The 21,220-nt window shown below is 43.2% G+C and overlaps 1 protein-coding gene and 1 pseudogene across 2 annotated transcripts in view; both read right to left on the bottom strand.

Annotated features, from left to right (window-relative positions):
* Positions 1–2,078, bottom strand: part of LOC306785519 (C-Jun-amino-terminal kinase-interacting protein 1-like) — a 32,842-nt pseudogene extending 30,764 nt beyond the window's left edge. Inside the window, exon 1 of the transcript in view lies at positions 2,007–2,078. The product of the transcript in view is annotated as a C-Jun-amino-terminal kinase-interacting protein 1-like (transcript). The remainder of the gene's footprint in view (positions 1–2,006) is intronic.
* An 8,179-nt stretch (positions 2,079–10,257) lies between these two features.
* LOC306775582 (NACHT, LRR and PYD domains-containing protein 3) lies at positions 10,258–15,447 on the bottom strand (the record flags this gene model as incomplete). The annotated part of the gene is made up of 7 exons (XM_079266039.1): positions 10,258–10,391; positions 11,030–11,076; positions 12,865–13,140; positions 13,180–13,353; positions 13,449–14,163; positions 14,994–15,210; positions 15,364–15,447. The coding sequence occupies 7 exons, from the start codon at positions 15,445–15,447 to the stop codon at positions 10,258–10,260; spliced, it is 1,647 nt and encodes a 548-aa protein (XP_079122165.1).
* Positions 15,448–21,220: the final 5,773 nt, after the last annotated feature.

The raw sequence follows: 21,220 nt of genomic DNA, 5'->3' as shown, positions 1-21,220 counted from the left end.
TACCCACAGCTAGTTCAGACACAGCTGTAAAATTATCGGGAACGATAGAGCCAAACTGTGCAGATGTTTCACAGTTAAAAAGTTTAAAATTAAAATGCAAATGGGGTAACTGTTGCGTCAGTGGTAGAGTAGGGTCGACTGGCGGTTCGATCCCCGGCTCTGCTTGTCCATATCGATGTGTCCTTGGGCAAGACACTTAACCCCAAATTAGCTGGCTGTGCCTGTGGTGTATGAATGGGTATGAATGATTAGTTAGAGTCAATGGGTATTAGGCACCTTGCATGGTAACCCCTGCCATCAGTGTATGAATAAGTGTGAATGGGTGAATGATGACATGTAGGGTAAAAGTGCTTTGCATGGTCAGAAGACTAAAGCGCTATACGAGTACAAGTCCATTTACTAAATGAATCGAATAACCCAAAACCCTAACTTTTTTTAAATCGCTTAGGTTCAAATTGAAAAAGCGAGTGCAGTTGTGGATCATAGACAGCAGCTAGTCCAGACGTTACCTCAGAATTGTGGCTCTAGATAAAGGTGTTAGTTAGCCAATGTGTGTGAAATCAATCTCAAACCCCCAAGAAACAACAAAACAAGATAACAAAATTGTAGCCTGTCTGCTAACGGAAATGTGTAAGCTGTTGAGCAAACCTTTCAAAACAATCATTTTTTTCATAATAATTAATATAAACTAACGTAGCCTTAGAGCGTAAACAAGCTACCATAGGAGTGTGCTGGTCGTCAGTAGCATGGTGCTATGATGACATGCTATGCTATGCTATGTTTAGGTTAGGTTGAAATGACTCTGCTCTGATATGTACTGACACAGTAAACAGGATGCACCTAAATGAAAGGGATACACAAGCACACTACTGCTGAGTGAGTGCTAGTCACTACTGCTGAGTGAGTGCTAGTCACTACTGCTGAGTGAGTGCTAGTCACTACTGCTGAGTGACTGCTAGTCACTACTGCTGAGTGAGTGCTAGTCACTACTGCTGAGTGAGTGCTAGTCACTACTGCTGAGTGAGTGCTAGTCACTACTGCTGAGTGAGTGCTAGTCACTACTGCTGAGTGACTGCTAGTCACTACTGCTGAGTGACTGCTAGTCACTACTGCTGAGTGAGTGCTAGTCACTACTGCTGAGTGACTGCTAGTCACTACTGCTGAGTGACTGCTAGTCACTACTGCTGAGTGAGTGCTAGTCACTACTGCTGAGTGAGTGCTAGTCACTACTGCTGAGTGAGTGCTAGTCACTACTGCTGGCTCCCTCCAGAGACCACTCCTTACTGCACACTGCCTGAGGAGCCAGGGCTTTATCTACTTCACTATCATAGTCCACACTTGTTTTTATAGCAATATTCTGTTTTTGACTTGGCTTTGTATTATCCTCTTCTTCTGTTCTCTTACTAGAAGGTACTGTTACAGCTGACCCATCTTAGATATACTTGTTATATACAGTATTTCACAAGATGGCAGAACAGATTGGATTATCTTGTTTTAACGGCGCAATAAGGGTTAGTCCCCACAACAGGGACTATGTTCTGTCAAAGTGTCCTTGAGCAAGTCACTGGACCCCTAGCTGCTCATCTATGTGGGTCTGCTGTAAAACTACGGTACATGGTATAGATTGACCAATGAATATTAATATTCAATGTATTTTATGGGTATTTGCTGAGAATATTGCCACCAAAACACAAAACAGGAACCAAATTAATGAAGCATACGGCTACAGCTGAACCATTTTAAGAACCGACCCACTGCCAGCATACACACAAACACACACACACACACACACACACACACACACACACACACACACACAAGCATACACAAACTGTCTCATTCTGAAGACAGGATCCTCCCAGGAAATGCACACACACAGACACAGTAACCCATTTATTGCCTCATTCTATACACAAGATAACCCATAATCATACACACACTCATTCACACTGTAACCAATCTGTCCAGCTCATGTAAAAAACAGGGGATCCTCCCAGCCTCCCTACCTGGGTGCCAGCTTGTGGTAGCTGTGGGAACAGAGCCAGGGTGGTTGGTCTCTTGGGTCGATATTTGTCCATGACAGTGCAGATTGATCCCCCTCTGACAGGCGACAGCTTACCTCCTTTCTCCTCTTCCTCCTCCTCCTCTTCTCCTCTTTTATTAAACCAGTGTTGGCGCTCCTCACCTTGGACAAGGCCTCCCCCACCCACCTCTACCTAACTCTCTTCCCCTTCTTCCTCTGCGTTCTCGTCAGCATCGATCAGATCTGAGCTCAGCCTCTGAACACACCCCCTCCACTCCCTCCTTGCCTGATCATTGGTTGTCCACAGTGTCACATCATCATCATCACCACCATCATCATCTTCCGGCAGGAACAGAGCAGAACGGAGAGGAGAGGTAGAGAAACAGGAGGAGGAAGGAAGAGAGAGAGAGAAGGGATGTGGTTGGTGTTGAATAGTGATGGGATGAGCAAGGATCGACAGAGAGAGGAAGGCAGGGTGAAGAGAGAGACGGAGATGGAGTGCGCAGAGAGAGAAGGGGAGAGAAGGGGAGGAGGCAGTCAGGGCCAACCAATGAGAGCAAGGCATAACATCATCAGCTCATCTGCCTGTTGTGTTTCAGTGAGTTAAGCTTAATAAACAGTGTGTGTGTGTGTGTGTGTGTGTGTGTGTGTGTGTGTGTGTGTGTGTGTGTGTGTGTGTGTGTGCGCGTGTGTGTGTGTGTAACCCAGTCCAATAAGATTATACAGTAACAGTGATCCCATGGAGAGACAGTGGAGTCATTTAACCATGTAGCCACAGTCATTCAGGAAGCCGACAGTCAGTCAATCACTCTTTCAGTCCACCAGCCAGTCAGTCGTTTGGTCATTCAGTCAGTCAGTCAATTAACAGTCATTTTACCCAGTGAAACAACAAACCAATCAGTTACTAAGACAGACATAAAACAGCTAGCAAACCAGTAATTCAGCCAATAAAAGTGAACCAGTACTTAACATCGCCATATTATGTAAAACCTAAGTAATGATTCTGTCATTCAGCGAATCAACCAGCTAGTCAGCAAGACGACCAGGCTAAACAGTCAAAAGGTCACTTGCCGAACCAGACAGTTCGGCAGTCAAACCAGTCAGTCATTATGTTCGTCAACTAACCAGCCAGCACACCAGCCAATTAGGCATTCAGTCAGCTAAAAAACGAATAAAAAAATATTCACTCTTTCAGTCAGTCAAAGCCATCTTTAACAACGCGGCACACCGGAAAATCAAGCTACTCAATTGCACACAGACACAAACACACACACACACACACACACACACACACACACTAATGTATCCTTACAGAAATCTATTTCCTGGTTACTCAGCTACTAAAAAAAAGACTTACGGTACTTCTTCACCCACCTGCAAACAGGACAACTAAGTGAGACAGGGCAACTTCACTCCTGTTCATTGAGCCTCGCTCAGTCGACATGAGGTTTGTATTTCGCAGGCAGGACAAGGTGCTGTCTCCCACCAGTCCGTCTGTATAGAAGCCCATTTTCCAGGTATAGATAGATCGATAGATAGATAGACTTTATTTCAGACTCGGTGTCTTTTGTCATTTTAAATGTGAAATGTTTACCATCAGTTGAAATGTTTTAATTACACTTTAAATGTAAGTGCAGTGAAGCATGCAAATGGAGCTAAACGTAGCTATTCACAGACGCAGCCCCCTTCATCAGCTTTGGCGAGTTCTTCAGCAGCAAGTGGTAATCAGCCAAAAGGCTTGAATTCTCATCACTTGCCCCTTCTTCCACCATCTCCGAAATGTATCCAGTTGTCAAAGCAGCCATTCTTTAGGAGCACACATGGTCCAAAGACCATCGCAATCCATTCAGGCAACAGCACCGTCATAGACATCCTAAACAAATGACGGTCTCTTCATCTCGATATAATGCAGTTCACGCGGAGGCTCACTTTAGTTTCGGCTCAGCACCAGTTCGGCATCCGAGCCTCCCACATCCCAGGTCACAAAACCTGATTGCCGACTCACTTCCCCGGTACAAGATATTCAGCCCATGGGCCTCCGACCCCTGTCAACTGCAGTCCCACAGCTTTCAGCAACCATCTTCAACCGACCCAGACCATATCATTAAGGTTTCTCGGCCGCTGGTCTTCCCCCACATACCTCACATACATCCATTCCAACCCGAACAATGTCAGAAAACGTCCACTCGCACCCAACTTCATATAGCTATCTTTTTAGGACTCGGCAGCATCAGAGCTTCTGAAGAGATAGCCCCCACTCAAGACTCTCCACTCCCCCACTTCCCACCAGCCTGGGCCTTCAGTGCTGTCCTACTACAGTTGAACCACCTCCTAGTAACCTCATTGTGATGCCAGCATGATGGGATGCTTTGTCATTAACAGACAATGCATATAGTCAAAATGTAATTAACATAATGACAAGAACAAACTCACAAGAACCAGTCACATATATATATATATATATGACAACAAAGCAGGTAGAATAACATAAAACCCAAATAACATGATTCAACAGGCCTCTGCACATTCCAGCAAAACTGCGGCGCTAAAACACACGAGGGCACGGGACGTTCAAATATGATTCACATCAGAGGGAACAATATTAACCATGTCATAAAAACGACATATCATAATGTTTCCATCATTACTCTGCTAACCACTTTAACTATATGAATAATTTATATATATATGCATTAAATGTTTTGTAACTCTGCTATGCTGTTCATTCTGTACACATGATATTCTACTTCTGTCCATCCTGATAGAGGGATCCTCCTTTTTTCCCTGTTAAAGTGTTTTTTGGGGAGTTGTTCCTGTTCTGATGTGAGGGTCCTGGGACAGAGAATGTTGTATCTGTACAGATTGTAAAGCCCTCTGAGGAGAATTTGTGATTCATGATTTTGGGCTATAGAAATAAATTGAATTGAATCCCACAACTCTCAACCACCTTTTGCTCCCTGACTTCAACGTGCAGTAAACCATCATAACCCTTATTGCTACTCGCGTGGTCCTAGTTAGTGAACTACAGTGTGTGTTCATGGTCATGAAGGAACATGTCCCCCAGTGTAACTTCATTCATTGTTGGTATGGGTCTTCTCATAGGATTTGTTGACAATAAGACTAATATAGAGTAATGGCAGCGTTATCATTTAAAACAAGCACAAAACACAGAGTTATACAGAGGACGAAGGGCCAGGAAGAAGAGCAGAGCCTTCTTTTTCACCCACTAGAAAAGAAAGATGCCACTTTAGTCCAGTGTTTGCTCTACAAGGAGCTCAATTAGCCACACAACAGGTGTTCTTTACCACCAGCTGTTACCACTGAGTAATCAACGCCCACAGCATTCACGATCATTTAAAAGGAGAGCTTGTAGGTTAACACTATAGAGAGGTTTCTGTAGAAATGTGCACGGGTGGTAACAAGTATGAGATGGGTTTTATTATTGGCTAGGATGTTGTTTCTCTCGTTGTTGGTGTAACCTCATTGTTAGCTTAACAATTAAACTATTCTCATCCTTTGAAGGTAGTCTTGGGGTGCTTACAGATCCTTAACCCTGTCTTCAATTTATCAACTTAGTTGTGCTAGAATGAGGTCAGTTTATTACTGTAAAATCTAAAATTGGTACTGTAAAACTTATGAATCTAAAGTCATGTCTCTTCTTTGTAGGCTGTTGTGGATTTTGTTTCTGCTATTTGGGAGCGTTTCATGTTTCCCTATGGGGAAAGGTAAGGCAACACTAGATGATGGAATGACTTGGAAAGCTTTGATTTTACTGAACAGCTTTAAATGAAAGCAGATTACTCTGTAAACCTTTTGTCTCACCCCAGAATATGGTGCAAACAGTGCTGAGATGAGCTTCATGCGGCAGCCGCTTTCTTTGGGCAGTTGGTTCAGTGGACCGGGTGTGAGTTCTGACCCTGGCAGCAGCCTTCCTCTACCAAGTCTACCCAACCCAAGCTCTCACGAAGCTACTGGACATCCTACTCCTCAAATTGGCAGTTTCAGTGCTGGACCTGGCAGTTTCAGCAGTAATGCGTTTGCCGGTGGCTCCACTAGTTTTAAAGATGGACACCACAACAGTCCTGAGGTCGGTGCATATGAAGTTGCTTATGCAGGGTATGGGTATGACGATGCTGTTGACGAAATCCCTGAGCCAGTCTTCAGTGATGTGTCTGCTCTGGAGCCAGTCTACTCTTTTAGCTCCCGTTCAAGATACCAGCGAGGAAGAGCAGTGTTTGCTCAAACCCGGTATAACCCAGGAAAACCCAGCAGAACTTCTACGCAAAGTGGTCATGCTAAAGCTCCAACCAAAAGGGCCTTCTAAAGTCCTCTGGTAAGAAGCATTTTACTATAGCTGAACAAATGCCTCTGATCAATAGTAAGCATTTGATTCACTAATGTCTTTGCTTTTGCAGGTCTTGTGTTCCAGATGACTTGCTACTGGTTCTGTTAAAACCGATACCAATAAAAGGTTGCTTCACAGCGGCATTTCTACTTTATTTATATATCTACACACTTCTTTCCCTCAGGTTTTGTATTGGAATGCTGCAACACTGTTACTTTGGTTAACTTACAAAGGTCATCACTTGCAGGAAATTGCATCCTAAATGTATCGTTGAGCAGCTGACTGCTATGTAGAATCTAGGCAAACTTCCTCTGTACTTTTGCAGCAGATTCCAGCTGATATTTTCTTTCTACAATGTAGTGAACCTTTTTTTAAACTCATATTTGTATGTAATCATGGTAACAAACTCTAGCGCAAAGCTTCTGAGGACTCACTGGACAAGTCAACTAGCTGCCATCGTTACAGACTTTACATTATCATATTCTCTTAGTCTATGGTACACTTACTGGGTCGTTCAAATCTCAATGGTGTCAAAGTTGGATGTGTGTAGCCTACATCTGCATTATTGCTTATTACTACATTTTACAATTGTGTTGCTTCTGATGATGTACAGCAGGGGGTGCTCCACTACAACCAGACCGTCCTCCATGAACTCTCATAGTGCTGTAGGGACACTAATCGTATAGCATGTCAGTCAAATATGTTTATCAATAAAATTGATTCTTATTGGAGACTTGTCATGACCCGATGGCCATTTAATTCCATTGCTTATCTGAACACATGAAAAAACAAGTGCACAAATACTCATGCCCTCATTCAGGATTATAGTGATGGATGCAGTGGCACACACTGGATAGGTTTTGATGTGGGAGAAAACCGTAAAGGCTCCAAAGCGTGTGTGGAAATATTCAGATTCATAATGGCAGGCAGTGATGAAGCATTTGTATTCGGGTCATCAAAGCTAACGGAGGCTTAAGACAAAATTACAGCCCAGATAATTGAGTGACTTAAGGCCCCATGAGTCTTGAGATGCATGTTGAGAATCCCTCTCAGGTGAATTGGTAGGTTCATTTTGTTTAACATGTGCCTGTATGACCCAATGTTCCATCGGTTTCTTTAATGTATTTCCAGATTCGGGATGCGTATTCGTTTCTCTTGTATACATGCAGCCCTAAGGTTTTTTCTGTTTATTTATCCTAAAACCTTTAATGTTGGCTGTACAAAACTGTAAAATTGGTTTGTGCAATTCTGCACAACCCTGCTGATGCACTGTATATAGGCCTAAGTAATGTGTGACTTTAAATGAAAATATGAATATTTCACTAATGTATTTAAAAGCAGAATTGTAAAAGCTTGCCAAAAATCTAGCTTTAAGTCCCAAAGTCTTTGGTGGGCCGACTCAGGTTTATAGTTAGGGCCGGCTCAGGTTTATAGTTAGGGCCGGCTCAGGTTTATAGTTCGGGCCGGCTCAGGTTTATAGTTCGGGCCGGTTCAGGTTTATAGTTCGGGCCGGCTCAGGTTTATAGTTAGGGCCGACTCAGGTTTATAGTTAGGGCCGGCTCAGGTTTATAGTTAGGGCCGGTTCAGGTTTATAGTTCGGGCCGGCTCATGTTTATAGTTAGGGCCGGCTCAGGTTTATAGTTAGGGCCGGTTCAGGCTTATAGTTAGGGCCGGCTCAGGTTTATAGTTAGGGCCGGTTCAGGCTTATAGTTAGGGCCGGCTCAGGTTTATAGTTAGGGCCGGTTCAGGCTTATAGTTAGGGCCGGTTCAGGTTTATAGTTAGGGCCGGCTCAGGTTTATAGTTAGGGCCGGTTCAGGCTTATAGTTAGGGCCGGCTCAGGCTTATAGTTAGGGCCGGCTCAGGTTTATAGTTAGGGCCGGCTCAGGTTTATAGTTAGGGCCGGTTCAGGTTTATATTTCGGGCCGGCTCAGGTTTATAGTTCGGGCCGGTTCAGGTTTATAGTTAGGGCCGGCTCAGGTTTATAGTTAGGGCCGGTTCAGGTTTATAGTTAGGGCCGGCTCAGGTTTATAGTTAGGGCCGGCTCAGGTTTATAGTTAGGGCCGGTTCAGGTTTATAGTTAGGGCCGGTTCAGGTTTATAGTTAGGGCCGGTTCAGGCTTATAGTTAGGGCCGGCTCAGGTTTATAGTTAGGGCCGGCTCAGGTTTATAGTTAGGGCCGGTTCAGGTTTATATTTCGGGCCGGCTCAGGTTTATAGTTAGGGCCGGCTCAGGTTTATAGTTAGGGCCGGCTCAGGTTTATAGTTAGGGCCGGTTCAGGTTTATAGTTCGGACCAGCCCCTAAATAAGCTGCTATCGGACTAGACTGCTGAGGGACTTCCTAGGATACACTGAGCTTCTCTCTCCTCTTCTCTCTCTCCTTCTGTATGAATTCATATCTCATTAATGCTCATTACTAACTTTGCGTCTTCCTCAGAGTCTTTGTTCTTTCTCTCCTCACAGGTTTACATGGCTCGTGGTTTTATCTGTACCCTGGTCTTGCCTGCTGCCGTGATCCTGCCTGACACCCACAGATGCTATCTTTATTATTAGTCGTCACATTGCTTGCTATTGCCGATACATTACTGCTTTTATTATTCTTTTATATCCACTTCTGCTGTTATTACTAGTAGTCATAATGTTTCTATCATTATTCTGCTTACTACTCTCATCATATCTGTCATATGCATTGAATGTGTTGTTACTCTGTTATGTTCATTCTGTACACATGACATCTGTCACACTTCATCCTGATAGAGGATCCCTCTATCAGGATGAAGAGTTTTGCCTGTTCCGATATGAGGGTCAAAGGTCAGAGGATGTCTTATGTTTACAGATTGTAAAGCCTTCTGAGGAGAATCTGTGATTTGTGATTTTAGGCCCCACAAAATAAATTGAATTGACCCTATCACCCTCATTTTGGATGCCAATCTGACCCCCACTGCTTCACCAAAAACACAACAGCTAATGTCTAAGTCCTGTAATAACGTGAACACCAAGCATGATAAACCAGCAGAGCATCAAAACTGAGCCAACCAAGTTAGTGAATCACATCAGATTAAACAACAGCACTGAAGTTCAGCTTGTAGCAGCTCTGTTATTCATATTCATCTCAATCATTCAGTGCTGTCAGCCTCTCCCAGGAGAAGAGCTCTCTGACCTCATGGAGACACCCTCAGAGACCAGCAGCACTGCACTTTGGTTGGAATGTACAAAATACAAACCAGTTTTATTTGGTTTATACATTAAAAACATTAAAGGTTACAAAAACAGATCGTGCAAAAAGTACTAAAAGAAAAGATAAAAAGTTAAAAACCTCAAAAGTTTAGATCACCAATAAGCCTCATCAAAAAGACTCTTTGTTGTCTCTTCCTGTTTCTACCTTTTTACTTGGAGCATCTTCACCCTCCTGGTCCATATATGGTCACAACCAAACATGAGTACATCATTGGATGAAGCTGTTTACGTGGTCTTACAGTTCATGACAGACTTCTTTAAGTTAACTCTTATTTCTAAGGTTCCTGTCTGGTCTTCCTGGTGGGACATCAGTCAGGATGTCTCCTAAACACTTAGCATGGTTACAGCATGTGACCTTACATCCTGTTTCCTAAGCTGACTGACAAAGATCAGAGCAAGTATGTTAAACCAAGATCATCTCATTTGGTAGTAAAAGTGAACAATACAACGTGAAGAATGAAGCTGGATTTAACAAATCTTTGACATGGTGTTCATGTGCTTTGTTATCTAGAATCATCCAAAACTTTGATTTATTTTTATTTCAACACCACCAGTCCCAGAGAGCTCTCAACCCCCCAGAGTCCAGACCTGCTCAGGTACCCCTCACCTGCTCCAACTGCATCTACAACCACTGAGTGATCCTGTACGGACTCAACTATCTGGTCAGCAGAGAGGAGGTTTCTCTAGCAGGAGGAGACTCTCCGTCCTCCAGAGAACACAGAGACACTGAGGAACCAGCCCTGGACCAGAACCTGAACCTGGACCAGAACCCGAACCCAAACCCAAAGCCTGAAAAGGGGTTCGGTGAATGTGGTGTTGAAGGTGTGGAGGTGGATCAGTGTGTCAGAGGAGACTCTGTAGAAGGACAGAGAGCCAGCAGAACAGTCCACATACACTGCTGCTCTACCAGAGGGGAGGGAGGAGAGGGAGGAGGATGAGTAGGAGGAGGAAGATGTTCTTGTCTTATTGTGACAGACATAGTAACCACCACCAGAGCACTCCAGACTCCAGGACTGATCATTCTCTCCAAACCAACAGTCTTCATATTATCCTGTCCTTCTGATTCCTCTGTAACTCACTGATATATCAACTCTTCCTCTCCACTCGACCTCCCAGTAACAGCGACCAGTCAGACCAGTTCTACACAGCAGCTGAGGCCAGTGGTCAAACCTGTCTGGATGATCAGGATATGACTGATCCTCCTCCACATGTGTCACCTTCCTGTTGTTGTCAGACAGTTTGATGTATCTGTGCACTGTGTTTGTGTCGAGTGTGAGTTCACAGGAATCTGATGGAGAGAACAAGACACAACACAGCTGCAGTTATTAATCTATCATGTGTTTGATGATGACATCAGAGATGTGAATGAGTGATGTCACAGTTTGAAGATGCTTTGTTTCCATGAATCAAACTCAAAGCACACTTACACTTCCTCAGACCTGGTCTGGACCATCGGACTCCAGCAGGCTCCACCCTGAAAGGAGGAGGGGGGTCAGAGCAGCATGGAGACATGGACATTACATCACTCTCATACACAGCGCTTTGTTATTCATGTTCACATGGAGCACTTATTATTCATCAGCTCATACTCTTTTACTTCACTGGAGCTTCTTCTGATTGGCCCATGACGACAGCTCATTATCTTCACTTATTCATGATGTATTATTATCAGTATTATATTGACCATCATCATCCATTTCACACTCATTTTCCTCTACAGTCAGTCAGTGAATCACATGTTTAAACCTGCATCTATTCATTTCTTTGTCCACTTGTGGTTCAGTGAGAACAAGCTGTGAACACAACATGTGACATCTTATCAGCTTATAGAGTAGTTGTGTCTAACATGATATCAACAGCTGCTTCCACATCCAGCAGTTACACATCAACATGATGACTCATCAGAGTCTTTGTGTTTGTGTCTCCTGATGAATGGAAGTCCACTACTCTCTCTCTTAGCTCTGTGTTTGGTCTCCACCACATCCTGAGGGAAACATCTGTCTCTTTAGCTGCTAAATGTTCCACTATGTTCACCAGCTCGTCTCCAACTGAGTCTGTCTGCTGTTTACTGCTGAGCAGGTAGTGAACAGCGGCTTCATCACAGCTTGTTGGATGAAAACAGCTGCTGCTGGAAACACTGACACTGAACCAAACAGGAAATGTGCTGCAGAACCAAAACTAGGAGCTAAAAGAGGCTAAAAAGCTCAGAACTGCAGAGATGGAGACAATTCTCTATGGGTTCATCACCACCACACGGCTCTTCACCATCACACAGAGTCAGCTGATCCGTTGTCAATATTGAAGTGTTGATTGTTGATGTTTTGGTCCTGACAAGCGACCTCTTGTGTTTGTGTAATAATGACTGTTGTCTCTCAGAAGTAAAGGAGGAAGTAGCCTGAAATCACTACAGCGCCACAAACCCTCTGATGGAGGAGGTCGGGGGATGGTTGGATGTACAAAGCTGTTCACATCCCGTCTCCTAGCAACAGTCAACACTGGTTTCTATTATCTGTAATCTGGGGGTGAAAATATTGCAGTTCAAGTCCGTCTGCAGCCACAGAGCACTGCCTGTGTCCCCCTAGAACTCTGGTCCAGTCCTCAATAAACCTCTTTGGGCTGTGACACACCACGTCCACAACCAGCTGTTGGTTCTTCACTGAGCATCTGTGGCCGACTGTCACCTGTAGTTTCAACAAGTCGACTCTTATCAGCCGGGGAACTGTCTCTCAGTGCAAAACAAACCACAACCAGGTAAAGCTGAACTCCTTCAAAACAGGAAAACATTCCTATTGTGATGATTCATTTAAACAGATTGTTTCTTTGTCTGTTTGTCTTCTCACAATAATGTCTGGACTAAAGGGCAACACACACGAGCATCAGAACATCAACTATTGTTTGATATGAGGCCACAAACCTGCAGCGTGACGACGTTGACTCATGTCAATCCACCGTGATGCCCATCAGCGTGTCAGGATGCACCACTGTCCTCTTTACTACTGTTGAAACAAGACAACGCTCCAGAAAAACAACAGTTTCATCACCTTCCCTCCCTGTTGGGCTCATCCTGGCTGCTGTTCCCTGACTACTTCTGTCTGTGTTGATGGTCTGATGTGGGACACAAACAGTTTGATGAGTCTCTGGTAGGTTGAGGTCAGCTTGGTGTGTCAGGATCATATTAACCAGGCTGACAGTGTGACAGAGAACAAGTCTCCAGCTCCTCTATCAGACTGATTGTCTGTGGTTGCAGCAGGCCTCTTCATACCTGAGAGTTTCCAGTCTCCAGTGAGGATCCTCCAGTCCAGCAGACTGCAGCTTCACTCTTGGATGATTGTAGCTCAGGTCCAGCTCTCTCAGATGGGAGGGGTTGGAGCTCAGAGCTGTGGCCAGAGAAGCACAGCCTTCCTCTGTGATGAGACAGCCTGACAGGCTGCAAACACACAAAACAACACACATGTCACATGATCTGAGGGAACTGTGAGCGCTGGAAGGTTTATGTTTATTACTGTCATCACCAATCTGTTTGTGTGTAAACTTTAAACTTAGTACTTAGTCCAAGAAAAGTAATTCACAGGGTCACCTGAGAGTCTCCAGTGTACAATGTGGACTCTTTAGTCCTCCAGACAGCATCTTCACTCCTGAATCCTGCAGGTCGTTGTTACTCAGGTCCAGCTCTCTCAGACTAGAGGCCTGGGAGCTGAGAACTGAGGACAGAGCTTCACAGCTTCTCTCTGAGAGGTTACAGCCACTCAGTCTGAAGATACAATGATGAAGAAAAAATAAACAATAAGTAGAAAAGACAGCAGGGTATATAAGTTATGATATATGAATCTAACTCTCTGTACTTACAGAGCTTTGTTGGAGGCTTTGACCACTGGCAGCATCCTCAGAAGAGCCTCCTCTGAAGCAGAGTATTTCTTCAGTTCAAACACATCCAGATCTTTTTCTGATGACAGTAAGATGAAGACCAGAGCTGACCACTGAGCAGGAGACAGTTTACGTCTGGAGAGAAGTCCTGAACTCAAGGACTGTTGGATCTCCTCCACTAGAGAACCATCATTCACTTCATTCAGACAGTGGAACAGATTGATGCTTTTCTCTGCAGAGAGATTATCCTCCAACTTCTTCTTGACGTACTGGACTGTTCTCTGATTGGTCCATGAGCTACTTCCTGTCTGTGTCAGCAGACCTCGTAGGAGAGTCTGATTGGTCTCCAGTGAAAGACCCAGGAGGAAGCGGAAGAACAAGTCCAGGTGTCCATTTGGACTCTGTAAGGCCTTGTCCACAGCACTCTGGTAGAGATGTGTTAGTTCAGGTTTGCCTCTAGAGACATTAGACCACCAGGACGTTGTTTGTTCTTCTGACAGCAGATTGACTCCAGAGTTGATGAAGGTCAGATGGACATGAAGAGCAGCCAGAAACTCCTGAACACTCAGATGGACGAAGCAGAAGACCTTGTCCTGGTACAGTCCTCTCTCCTCTCTAAAGACCTCTGTGCACACTCCTGAGTACACTGAGGCTGTTCTGATATCGATGCCACAGTCTGATTGGATCTGATTGGCTGCTGCAGGTCGGGTGGTTATCCAGAGGTGAGCAGAGGGAAGCAGTTTCCCCCTGAAGAGGTTTGTCAGCAGCACATCCACTGAGGTGGACTCTGTAACATCAGTCAGGACATCATTGTTGTGGAAGTCCAGAGGAAGTCGACACTCATCCAGACCGTCAAAGGACCGTCAACAGAACCAGGAACTCTTCAAACCTGCAGATTCCTGCTGCTTTGGTTTCACTGAAGAAGTGATTAACAAGTTCCACCAAGCTGAACTGTTTCTCTTTCAGCACATTCAGCTCTCTGAAAGTGAATGGAAATGTGAACTGTATGTCCTGGTGGTCTTTGTCTTCAGCCCAGTCCAGAGTGAACTTCTGTGTTAGGACTGTTTTCCCAATGCCAGCCACTCCCTTTGTCATCACTGTTCTGATTGGTTCCTCTCTTCCAGGTGAGGCTTTAAAGAGGTCTTCTTGTCTGATGGTTGTTTCTGGTCTGTGTGGTTTCCTGGATGCTGTTTCAATCTGTCTGACCTCATGTTCATCATTGACCCCTGCAGTCCCTCCCTCTGTGATGTAGAGCTCTGTGTACATCTGATTCAGAAGGGTTGGGTTTCCTGCTTTAGCGATCCCCTCAAACACACTGGAACTTCTTCTTCAAGTTAGATTTGAGTTCACGTTGACAAACTCCCGAATGACTTCCTTAATAAAAACAAAGAACATCAATGAATAAATGATTTGGCAAATATGTCAACATATCTGAATATATGTTGGTCCATCTCTTGAGACATTAGTAAACGTCCATTCATCCAGCATGTTGAATCTTTAGAGAAATCCTCTTATTGCTCTGCAGACAGTCAGCCAGCTCCTCCTGCTTCATTCTCCTCAGGAAGTTTATTGTGATCTTCACAAACGCTTCCCTGCAGCTCCTCCTCTGGTCTTCATCCACACCGTCCAACACCTCCTCATCCTCCCTCTGACTCTCTAAGTATTCTGGGTAATCTGAACTCACAACCTTCTGGATCTTCTTCAGCTCGTTCTTCACAAAAGTGACGATGTTCTCCTCCAGCAGCTGGAACAGAATATTATATGAATGACAAACTAAAACCTTGGAACCAAACATCAGATCCATGTTGGACAGACTGACAATCCACTGGTCTACAAAGTGCAGCATGGAGATGATTGTGAACAGAATAGATGTAAAAGTAGTTGAACATGTACAGACCATGAATATGGAGTCCAGGTGTGTTTGATGCTGCTGGGCAGACGGACCTCTGAGCTCTCCTGGTCCTCTCTGTGGAGGAATCATGAACAATCAGCTCACATTGTGTTTGTACCATTAACACAAATATAACAATTAGTTAAAGATGTTGTGTTCTGTCATGATTGATCACAATGAAAACAGATTCTTATCTCTGCTATTATTGGACAGTAAAAGTTATTTTATTGGCAGCAAGGTATTGTCAAAAATTATATCGTAGGTCAAATTCATACCGGTTTACTTCATATACCTTCCATCCCGAGATACAACTACAACTAGAATCACATCTGATGTGATACTTTTTCATATTTGGTGTAGTTTCTATTCTACCATTGTGTTGTTAGTGTTATGGAATATTTCTTAAACTATTCGGGAGAAAAGTGTAAAGTGTTTTCAAATCAATGTCAAATAAAACAAATGAGTCTTGATGAAGGATCAAAGTTGTAATAGTCAATTTATTTGCTTGCAAGCAAAAGAGAGAGCAGTCCTCAACAGACACGTATCGCAGAGTCTTGTGAGGAGTACCCTAAAATCATCTTCATGCATGCTACCTTTATACCCACAGACAAGAGAAAACAGCTGAAACAGGCAAGGGGAAGAATGATGGGAGTCAGACATTTGTGTAAACTGTGCAATGTCTGGTATATTCTCTGCAACAGCAAAAATAGGCCTGGTTCTATGTCGAGGCCATACATGGCCTGCAAATGTCTCCTCCTGTGCTCTTTGACCTTTGTGAATGTATATGTTAATGTGGAGGTTTATGTTACAGCAGGTGCTGTCCGTCTAAGGAGAACTAAGCAGAGAGCAGAATAAAAACATTTTTTCCTATTACATTAGTCAGATGTACCAAGACTTAATACTGTTGATCTGCCACATCACTGAAACAAAGGGTCTGTGTTTGGTTTTGGCCACAGCACCATTGCGGAGACTTCCTCCTCCGAGTCTTTCTAGTCTCCAGACCTCTGCAACTAGAGAGGATTATATCCAGAATGCTACTGCCTGTCTGATGTAAAACCTACAATTAGTTAAAGATATTGCGTCATGTCATGATCATAATGAGATCATGACAGATCAAAGACTATAAATGAAAGATGACCAAAGTTGTATCAGTTTAACAGCTAGTCATCTGTTTCATCTGTTTTCAGAACTTATGACCTTATGACTTATGACCCAGAACGCTGGGTCATAAGAACGGTGTCCATCTTTGAAGTCAATCATACGACCATTAGACCGATCACTCTTCATGGACACACAGCTGGGTACAAGAGACTTTTCTCTCTGCTGCTGTGAACTGATAGAAACACTGACATTACCTCATCATCATTCAATCATCAGAATCAGAATCAGCTTTAATGGCCATGTATGCGTAAGTTCCCAGCGTTCCGAACTTTCCCGGCGTTCCCGGTGTTCCCAATGTTCCACGGCGTTCCGAACGTTCCCGGCGTTCCGAACGTTCCCGACAAAACGCTGCACTTTATTGATCCAAAGGGACATTTTAATAGCTAGCACAGTTTTCAGGAAGTTGCAGATTAAGTTTTAGGAACATTTTGGGTCTGTTTCAGATTTTATAATGGGTGTGCATTGCGTGGCTCGTTAAGAGCTAGAGTGAGAGCATAACCGTCAGAGTGGCGCGGAGCAGGAAAATCTTCTGTGATTTTTACAAACAAATTGGTCCAGCTCCCACAATTTTTAGTCTTGAAACACCATTTTGGCCAAAAAGCTTGGAAATGTTGTGCTGGTCGCAGTAAAGTGTCTATGGAATCCAACGGACTTACACATTTGGCTCAAGGAGCCACAGAGCGACATGAACTCCAACCAACTGCTCCATTAGACTCCATGTTAAATCTCACCACTAATTTCTCAAAGAACGCAGACGGTACCAGTTTTGTCTATTGCAGTTGAGCTCACATTATTAACACCACAAACATAAAAAAAACACATCAGCGCGTTTGCCAGAGTCTTATCTCTCTCACGGTATCCATACTTTGGCACATATGTTGTGCTGATGAGGGAGTGCTTGATTTGTGATCAGGGGCAGGTGAAGGGAGTTAGACTGGTGCTGAGGGAGTGGCTGACAGGTAGAGTGAGGAGGGTGGAGCTACACACAGCACACAGAAGGCAAAGTCTCCTGTAGTTAGTGAGCACTTCCAGGCCTCTCCACACTGACGAGGGGTTGTTGGCTGAAAGCTTTTTCTCCAGCTTTTCTTTGCTACCTGATCTCCCTCGTCAGTGTGTTCCTGGCCTGGTTGTACAGCATCCTGTCCCCACTTCTGTAGGCCTCCTCCTTTGCCTGACGAAGGTGACTGAGTCTTGCAGTAAACCAGGTTTATTGTTGTTGAACGTGCAGAAGGTTTTTTTCAGCACACACATGTCCTCACAAAAACTGATGTATGATGCAGATACTGTGAATACTTTTAAGAACCACCTTTTTAGGCTGGCGTTTGAGTAAAAAGTAAATCTATGTCCTAGACCTGCTCTTAAAATATGTTTATTATTTTATAATTTTTTATTTTAAATTTTTACTTTTTTATCTTAACAACAACTGGAAAATACACACGAAAATGAGATTCCTGGGATCATTTGAGAGTATTGACATGTGCGTGGGCACAACTCAACAACAGAACAATGCCATGAGGAACCTAGGTCAATGAAGCTGCAATACCAGAAATCAATATACCAACATCATCCTGATATGAGCATCTGTATCTGGTGTTCAATTAATATCCAGCCAGGTCCAGTTAGAGAATCCAAAGGTCCAGAACATCACAATAATGTCTCACTTGTGTTTTGATTCAGTCCCACATACATTCATCACACGCAGGGTGATATACTTCAAGTGTTTATTCATTCATTCTAATTTTGATGATTACGACTTACAGCTCATGAAAACCCAAAATTCTTACTTCATTTTTCAGAAACAGTTACTGAACATTATTTCATCATTCAGGTGTGAAGTGATGTCAACCAAAGAAACGGTGATATTATATTCACCTCATTATGTGTGAGCAGAGCCTCTCTGTGGTTATTAAAGCACTTGTTTCAGCTCTACCCTCTCTGGTGACATCACTGCTGGGCATGAGTTCATGTGTCAGCGTTCTGATGGATCCATCATATTGGGCTCTAAAGCGTTGAATGAGTTTCAGTCATAGGTTCAGGTCGGGATACACCGGCGTCTGTGTGCAGGCCCGGCCTACGGTCTGCCTCTCAGTGGCCCTGCTCTGTATCGTCTTAGATATGTGTATATAGTACAGTAGAGCATGAGTGTTGTTTGTTAGTTTTAAAGGCTGCATTACAGTCATTTCTGAACTCAGCAGACTGTTCTAGCATCTGTCTTCACCCAGTAAGTCACAATATCCACATTACTGAGGATGAATCATCAAAAATCTCACTGTGTAAAGATTTAGTAAACGCTCCGATGGTCAACCCAACAATATCGTCATAATGATAAAATATTTGGTCAAAAATTTAAAAAAAAAAAGTGTGGCAGCTCAGCTGTAGAAGAAGACATTTTGCGAGGTATGACGACATGGACAGCATAATAGTGAGCCTAACCCAGTGGTTCTCAAACTGTGGGGCGCGCCCCACTAGTGGAGCGCGGTGGTATTACAGGTGGGGCGCAGGGGGAAATGCAGAATTTTTGTATTTCAAAAGAATTAAAAAAAAAAAAAAGTTTTGTTAAAGTAATTAATAAATACATGGCAGAGTTTATCTTGAATAAATACATTCACTAAGACAACAGAGTCTGACCTGAGAGTGTTTTTATTCTTCACTCCACTTTGTGGATCTGGTTGAACCTGTTGGGGCGGGACAACTTACCCACTATCAGTCTTAGGTCATGTCCACACTACTCCGTTTCCATTTTAAACTCATACGTTTTGCTACGTTCACACTGAGCGTCCACACTACGCCGGCGTTTTCAAGCACCAAAAACGGAGGAGTTTGAAAACGCACCCGAAGACGGATAAGTTTGAAAACTCCGGGTTGCGTTTTCGTGTGGACGGTCGAAAACGGATAAGTTTAGAAACGATGACGCCCACACGTGTTCACTACTTGGTTGGTTCTTAGCAGTCATGACGTGTCCTTCTCTGATTCGTCACATCCCTATCACGTGACCAGACATCATAAACAACATCATTGATTACCGATCGACCACCAGGTTAATTTAACATGGACAACTGATTACAGGTGTTGCTGACCTTGTTGTCTTTACTAGCAGCTGTTGTACATGTAAAGTCTGCATTATTAGATAGATAGAGAGATAGATATATATAAACTTTATTCATCCCCAGGGGGAAATTTGTTTGTAGCAGCAGCAATAAAATACAACATATGGAAATCCACAATATATACAGTACAATAAAACAACACAGCAGATATTGAAATTGAAGAAATAGAACAATAAAAAATAAGATAAGATAGAATAAAAAAATATATGCAAAAAATGCACAGTGCCGTATATACACTGAATTAGAATGGTATTAAATGAGCAGCTAGGTAAACTAAATAAACAAAACAGTAGTGATCACCAACAACAGCCGTGTAGCGTTGTTGTAGTCATTTGAAGGAAGACGATCTGGCCAGAGGTGATTTATTATAAAGTGTTACAGCAGAGGGCGGGAATGTTCTCCTGGAGTTCTCCTTGTGACAGCGGAGCTGGATCAGTCTGTTATGATTACGGAGGAAGCAGCTGTTAGTGGAGCGATCAGCGAGCGGCGTGACCAGCGGCGTGTCCAGCGGGTATCAGCCCTACGGAGCGGACGTCTGAAGTCACGTCAGCGGCTTTAGGGAGGTGATGGACACTAAACGGAGGACTTTCCTGTCCTTATTAATGCTTATTTTGTTCTGCACAACTATTGTGAAGTCCGCAGATAAAATGTAAAGGAACAAAAGCAGAAATTGCTCTCCAGTAGGACAGATAGTTAAGCCACCAGCAGAGCTACGAGTGAGAACAACGAAACCGAGAGGAAACAAGTGAGAGACGTGTGTTGACCACATGTATGGACCCATAATCTAGTAAACCTTTACGTGTAAATGTTGATTTTAAAGTGAATCTGATGTGTGAGAGAGAGAGAGAGAGAGAGAGAGAGAGAGAGAGAGAGAGAGAGAGAGAGAGAGAGAGAGAGAGCAGACCTGCGCTGTAACTAAGTCTGAAAAATAAAACTTCTAAAACTTTCCACTAAATGTGTCTGTTTGAGTTTATAGAGGAAGATTTTAGAGGAGATCTTAAGTATCAAACACAACCTTTCATTATTAAAGACTACTCTAGTACTGTGTCGTATTTTTAAAACTAAACAACCAATCTACTTCCTGTTTACACCGCCACCCACCCGCATGCCCAGTGTACGTGAAACAAATTCTTTCTTTTTTTAACCTTCATTTAACCAGGTAGTCCCATTGAGATTAAACATCTCTTTTGCAAGGGAGACCTGGCCAAGACAGGCAGCAACACAAGAAACACATAGTTAGACAGAAAAACACAGAACAAGACAAGTTAAAAGAAATTAAAAGTTATAATACTAGTATAACATAATAATAGTAATAGTATAATAATACTAGTGCATTTGGAAAATGCAGAAGCTTAAATTGTGGGAAATATTATGTTTTCGGTGGAGCTACTGTTCTCAAACTGGCAACCCACATAACGTAACGGACAGCATATATATATATATATATATATATATATATATATATATATATATATATATATATATATATATATATATATATATATATATATATATATATATATATATATATATATATATATATATATATATATATGTATAAACCTGCTGAGCAGGGATCTGTTGACCACTGTCAA

This window comes from Melanostigma gelatinosum, assembly GCF_949748355.1.
Source record: "Melanostigma gelatinosum genome assembly, chromosome: 1".
Lineage (NCBI taxonomy): Eukaryota > Metazoa > Chordata > Actinopteri > Perciformes > Zoarcidae > Melanostigma > Melanostigma gelatinosum.
The sequence above is the reverse complement of the archived record's forward strand: the minus strand, read 5'-3'. Positions and strand labels throughout refer to the sequence as shown.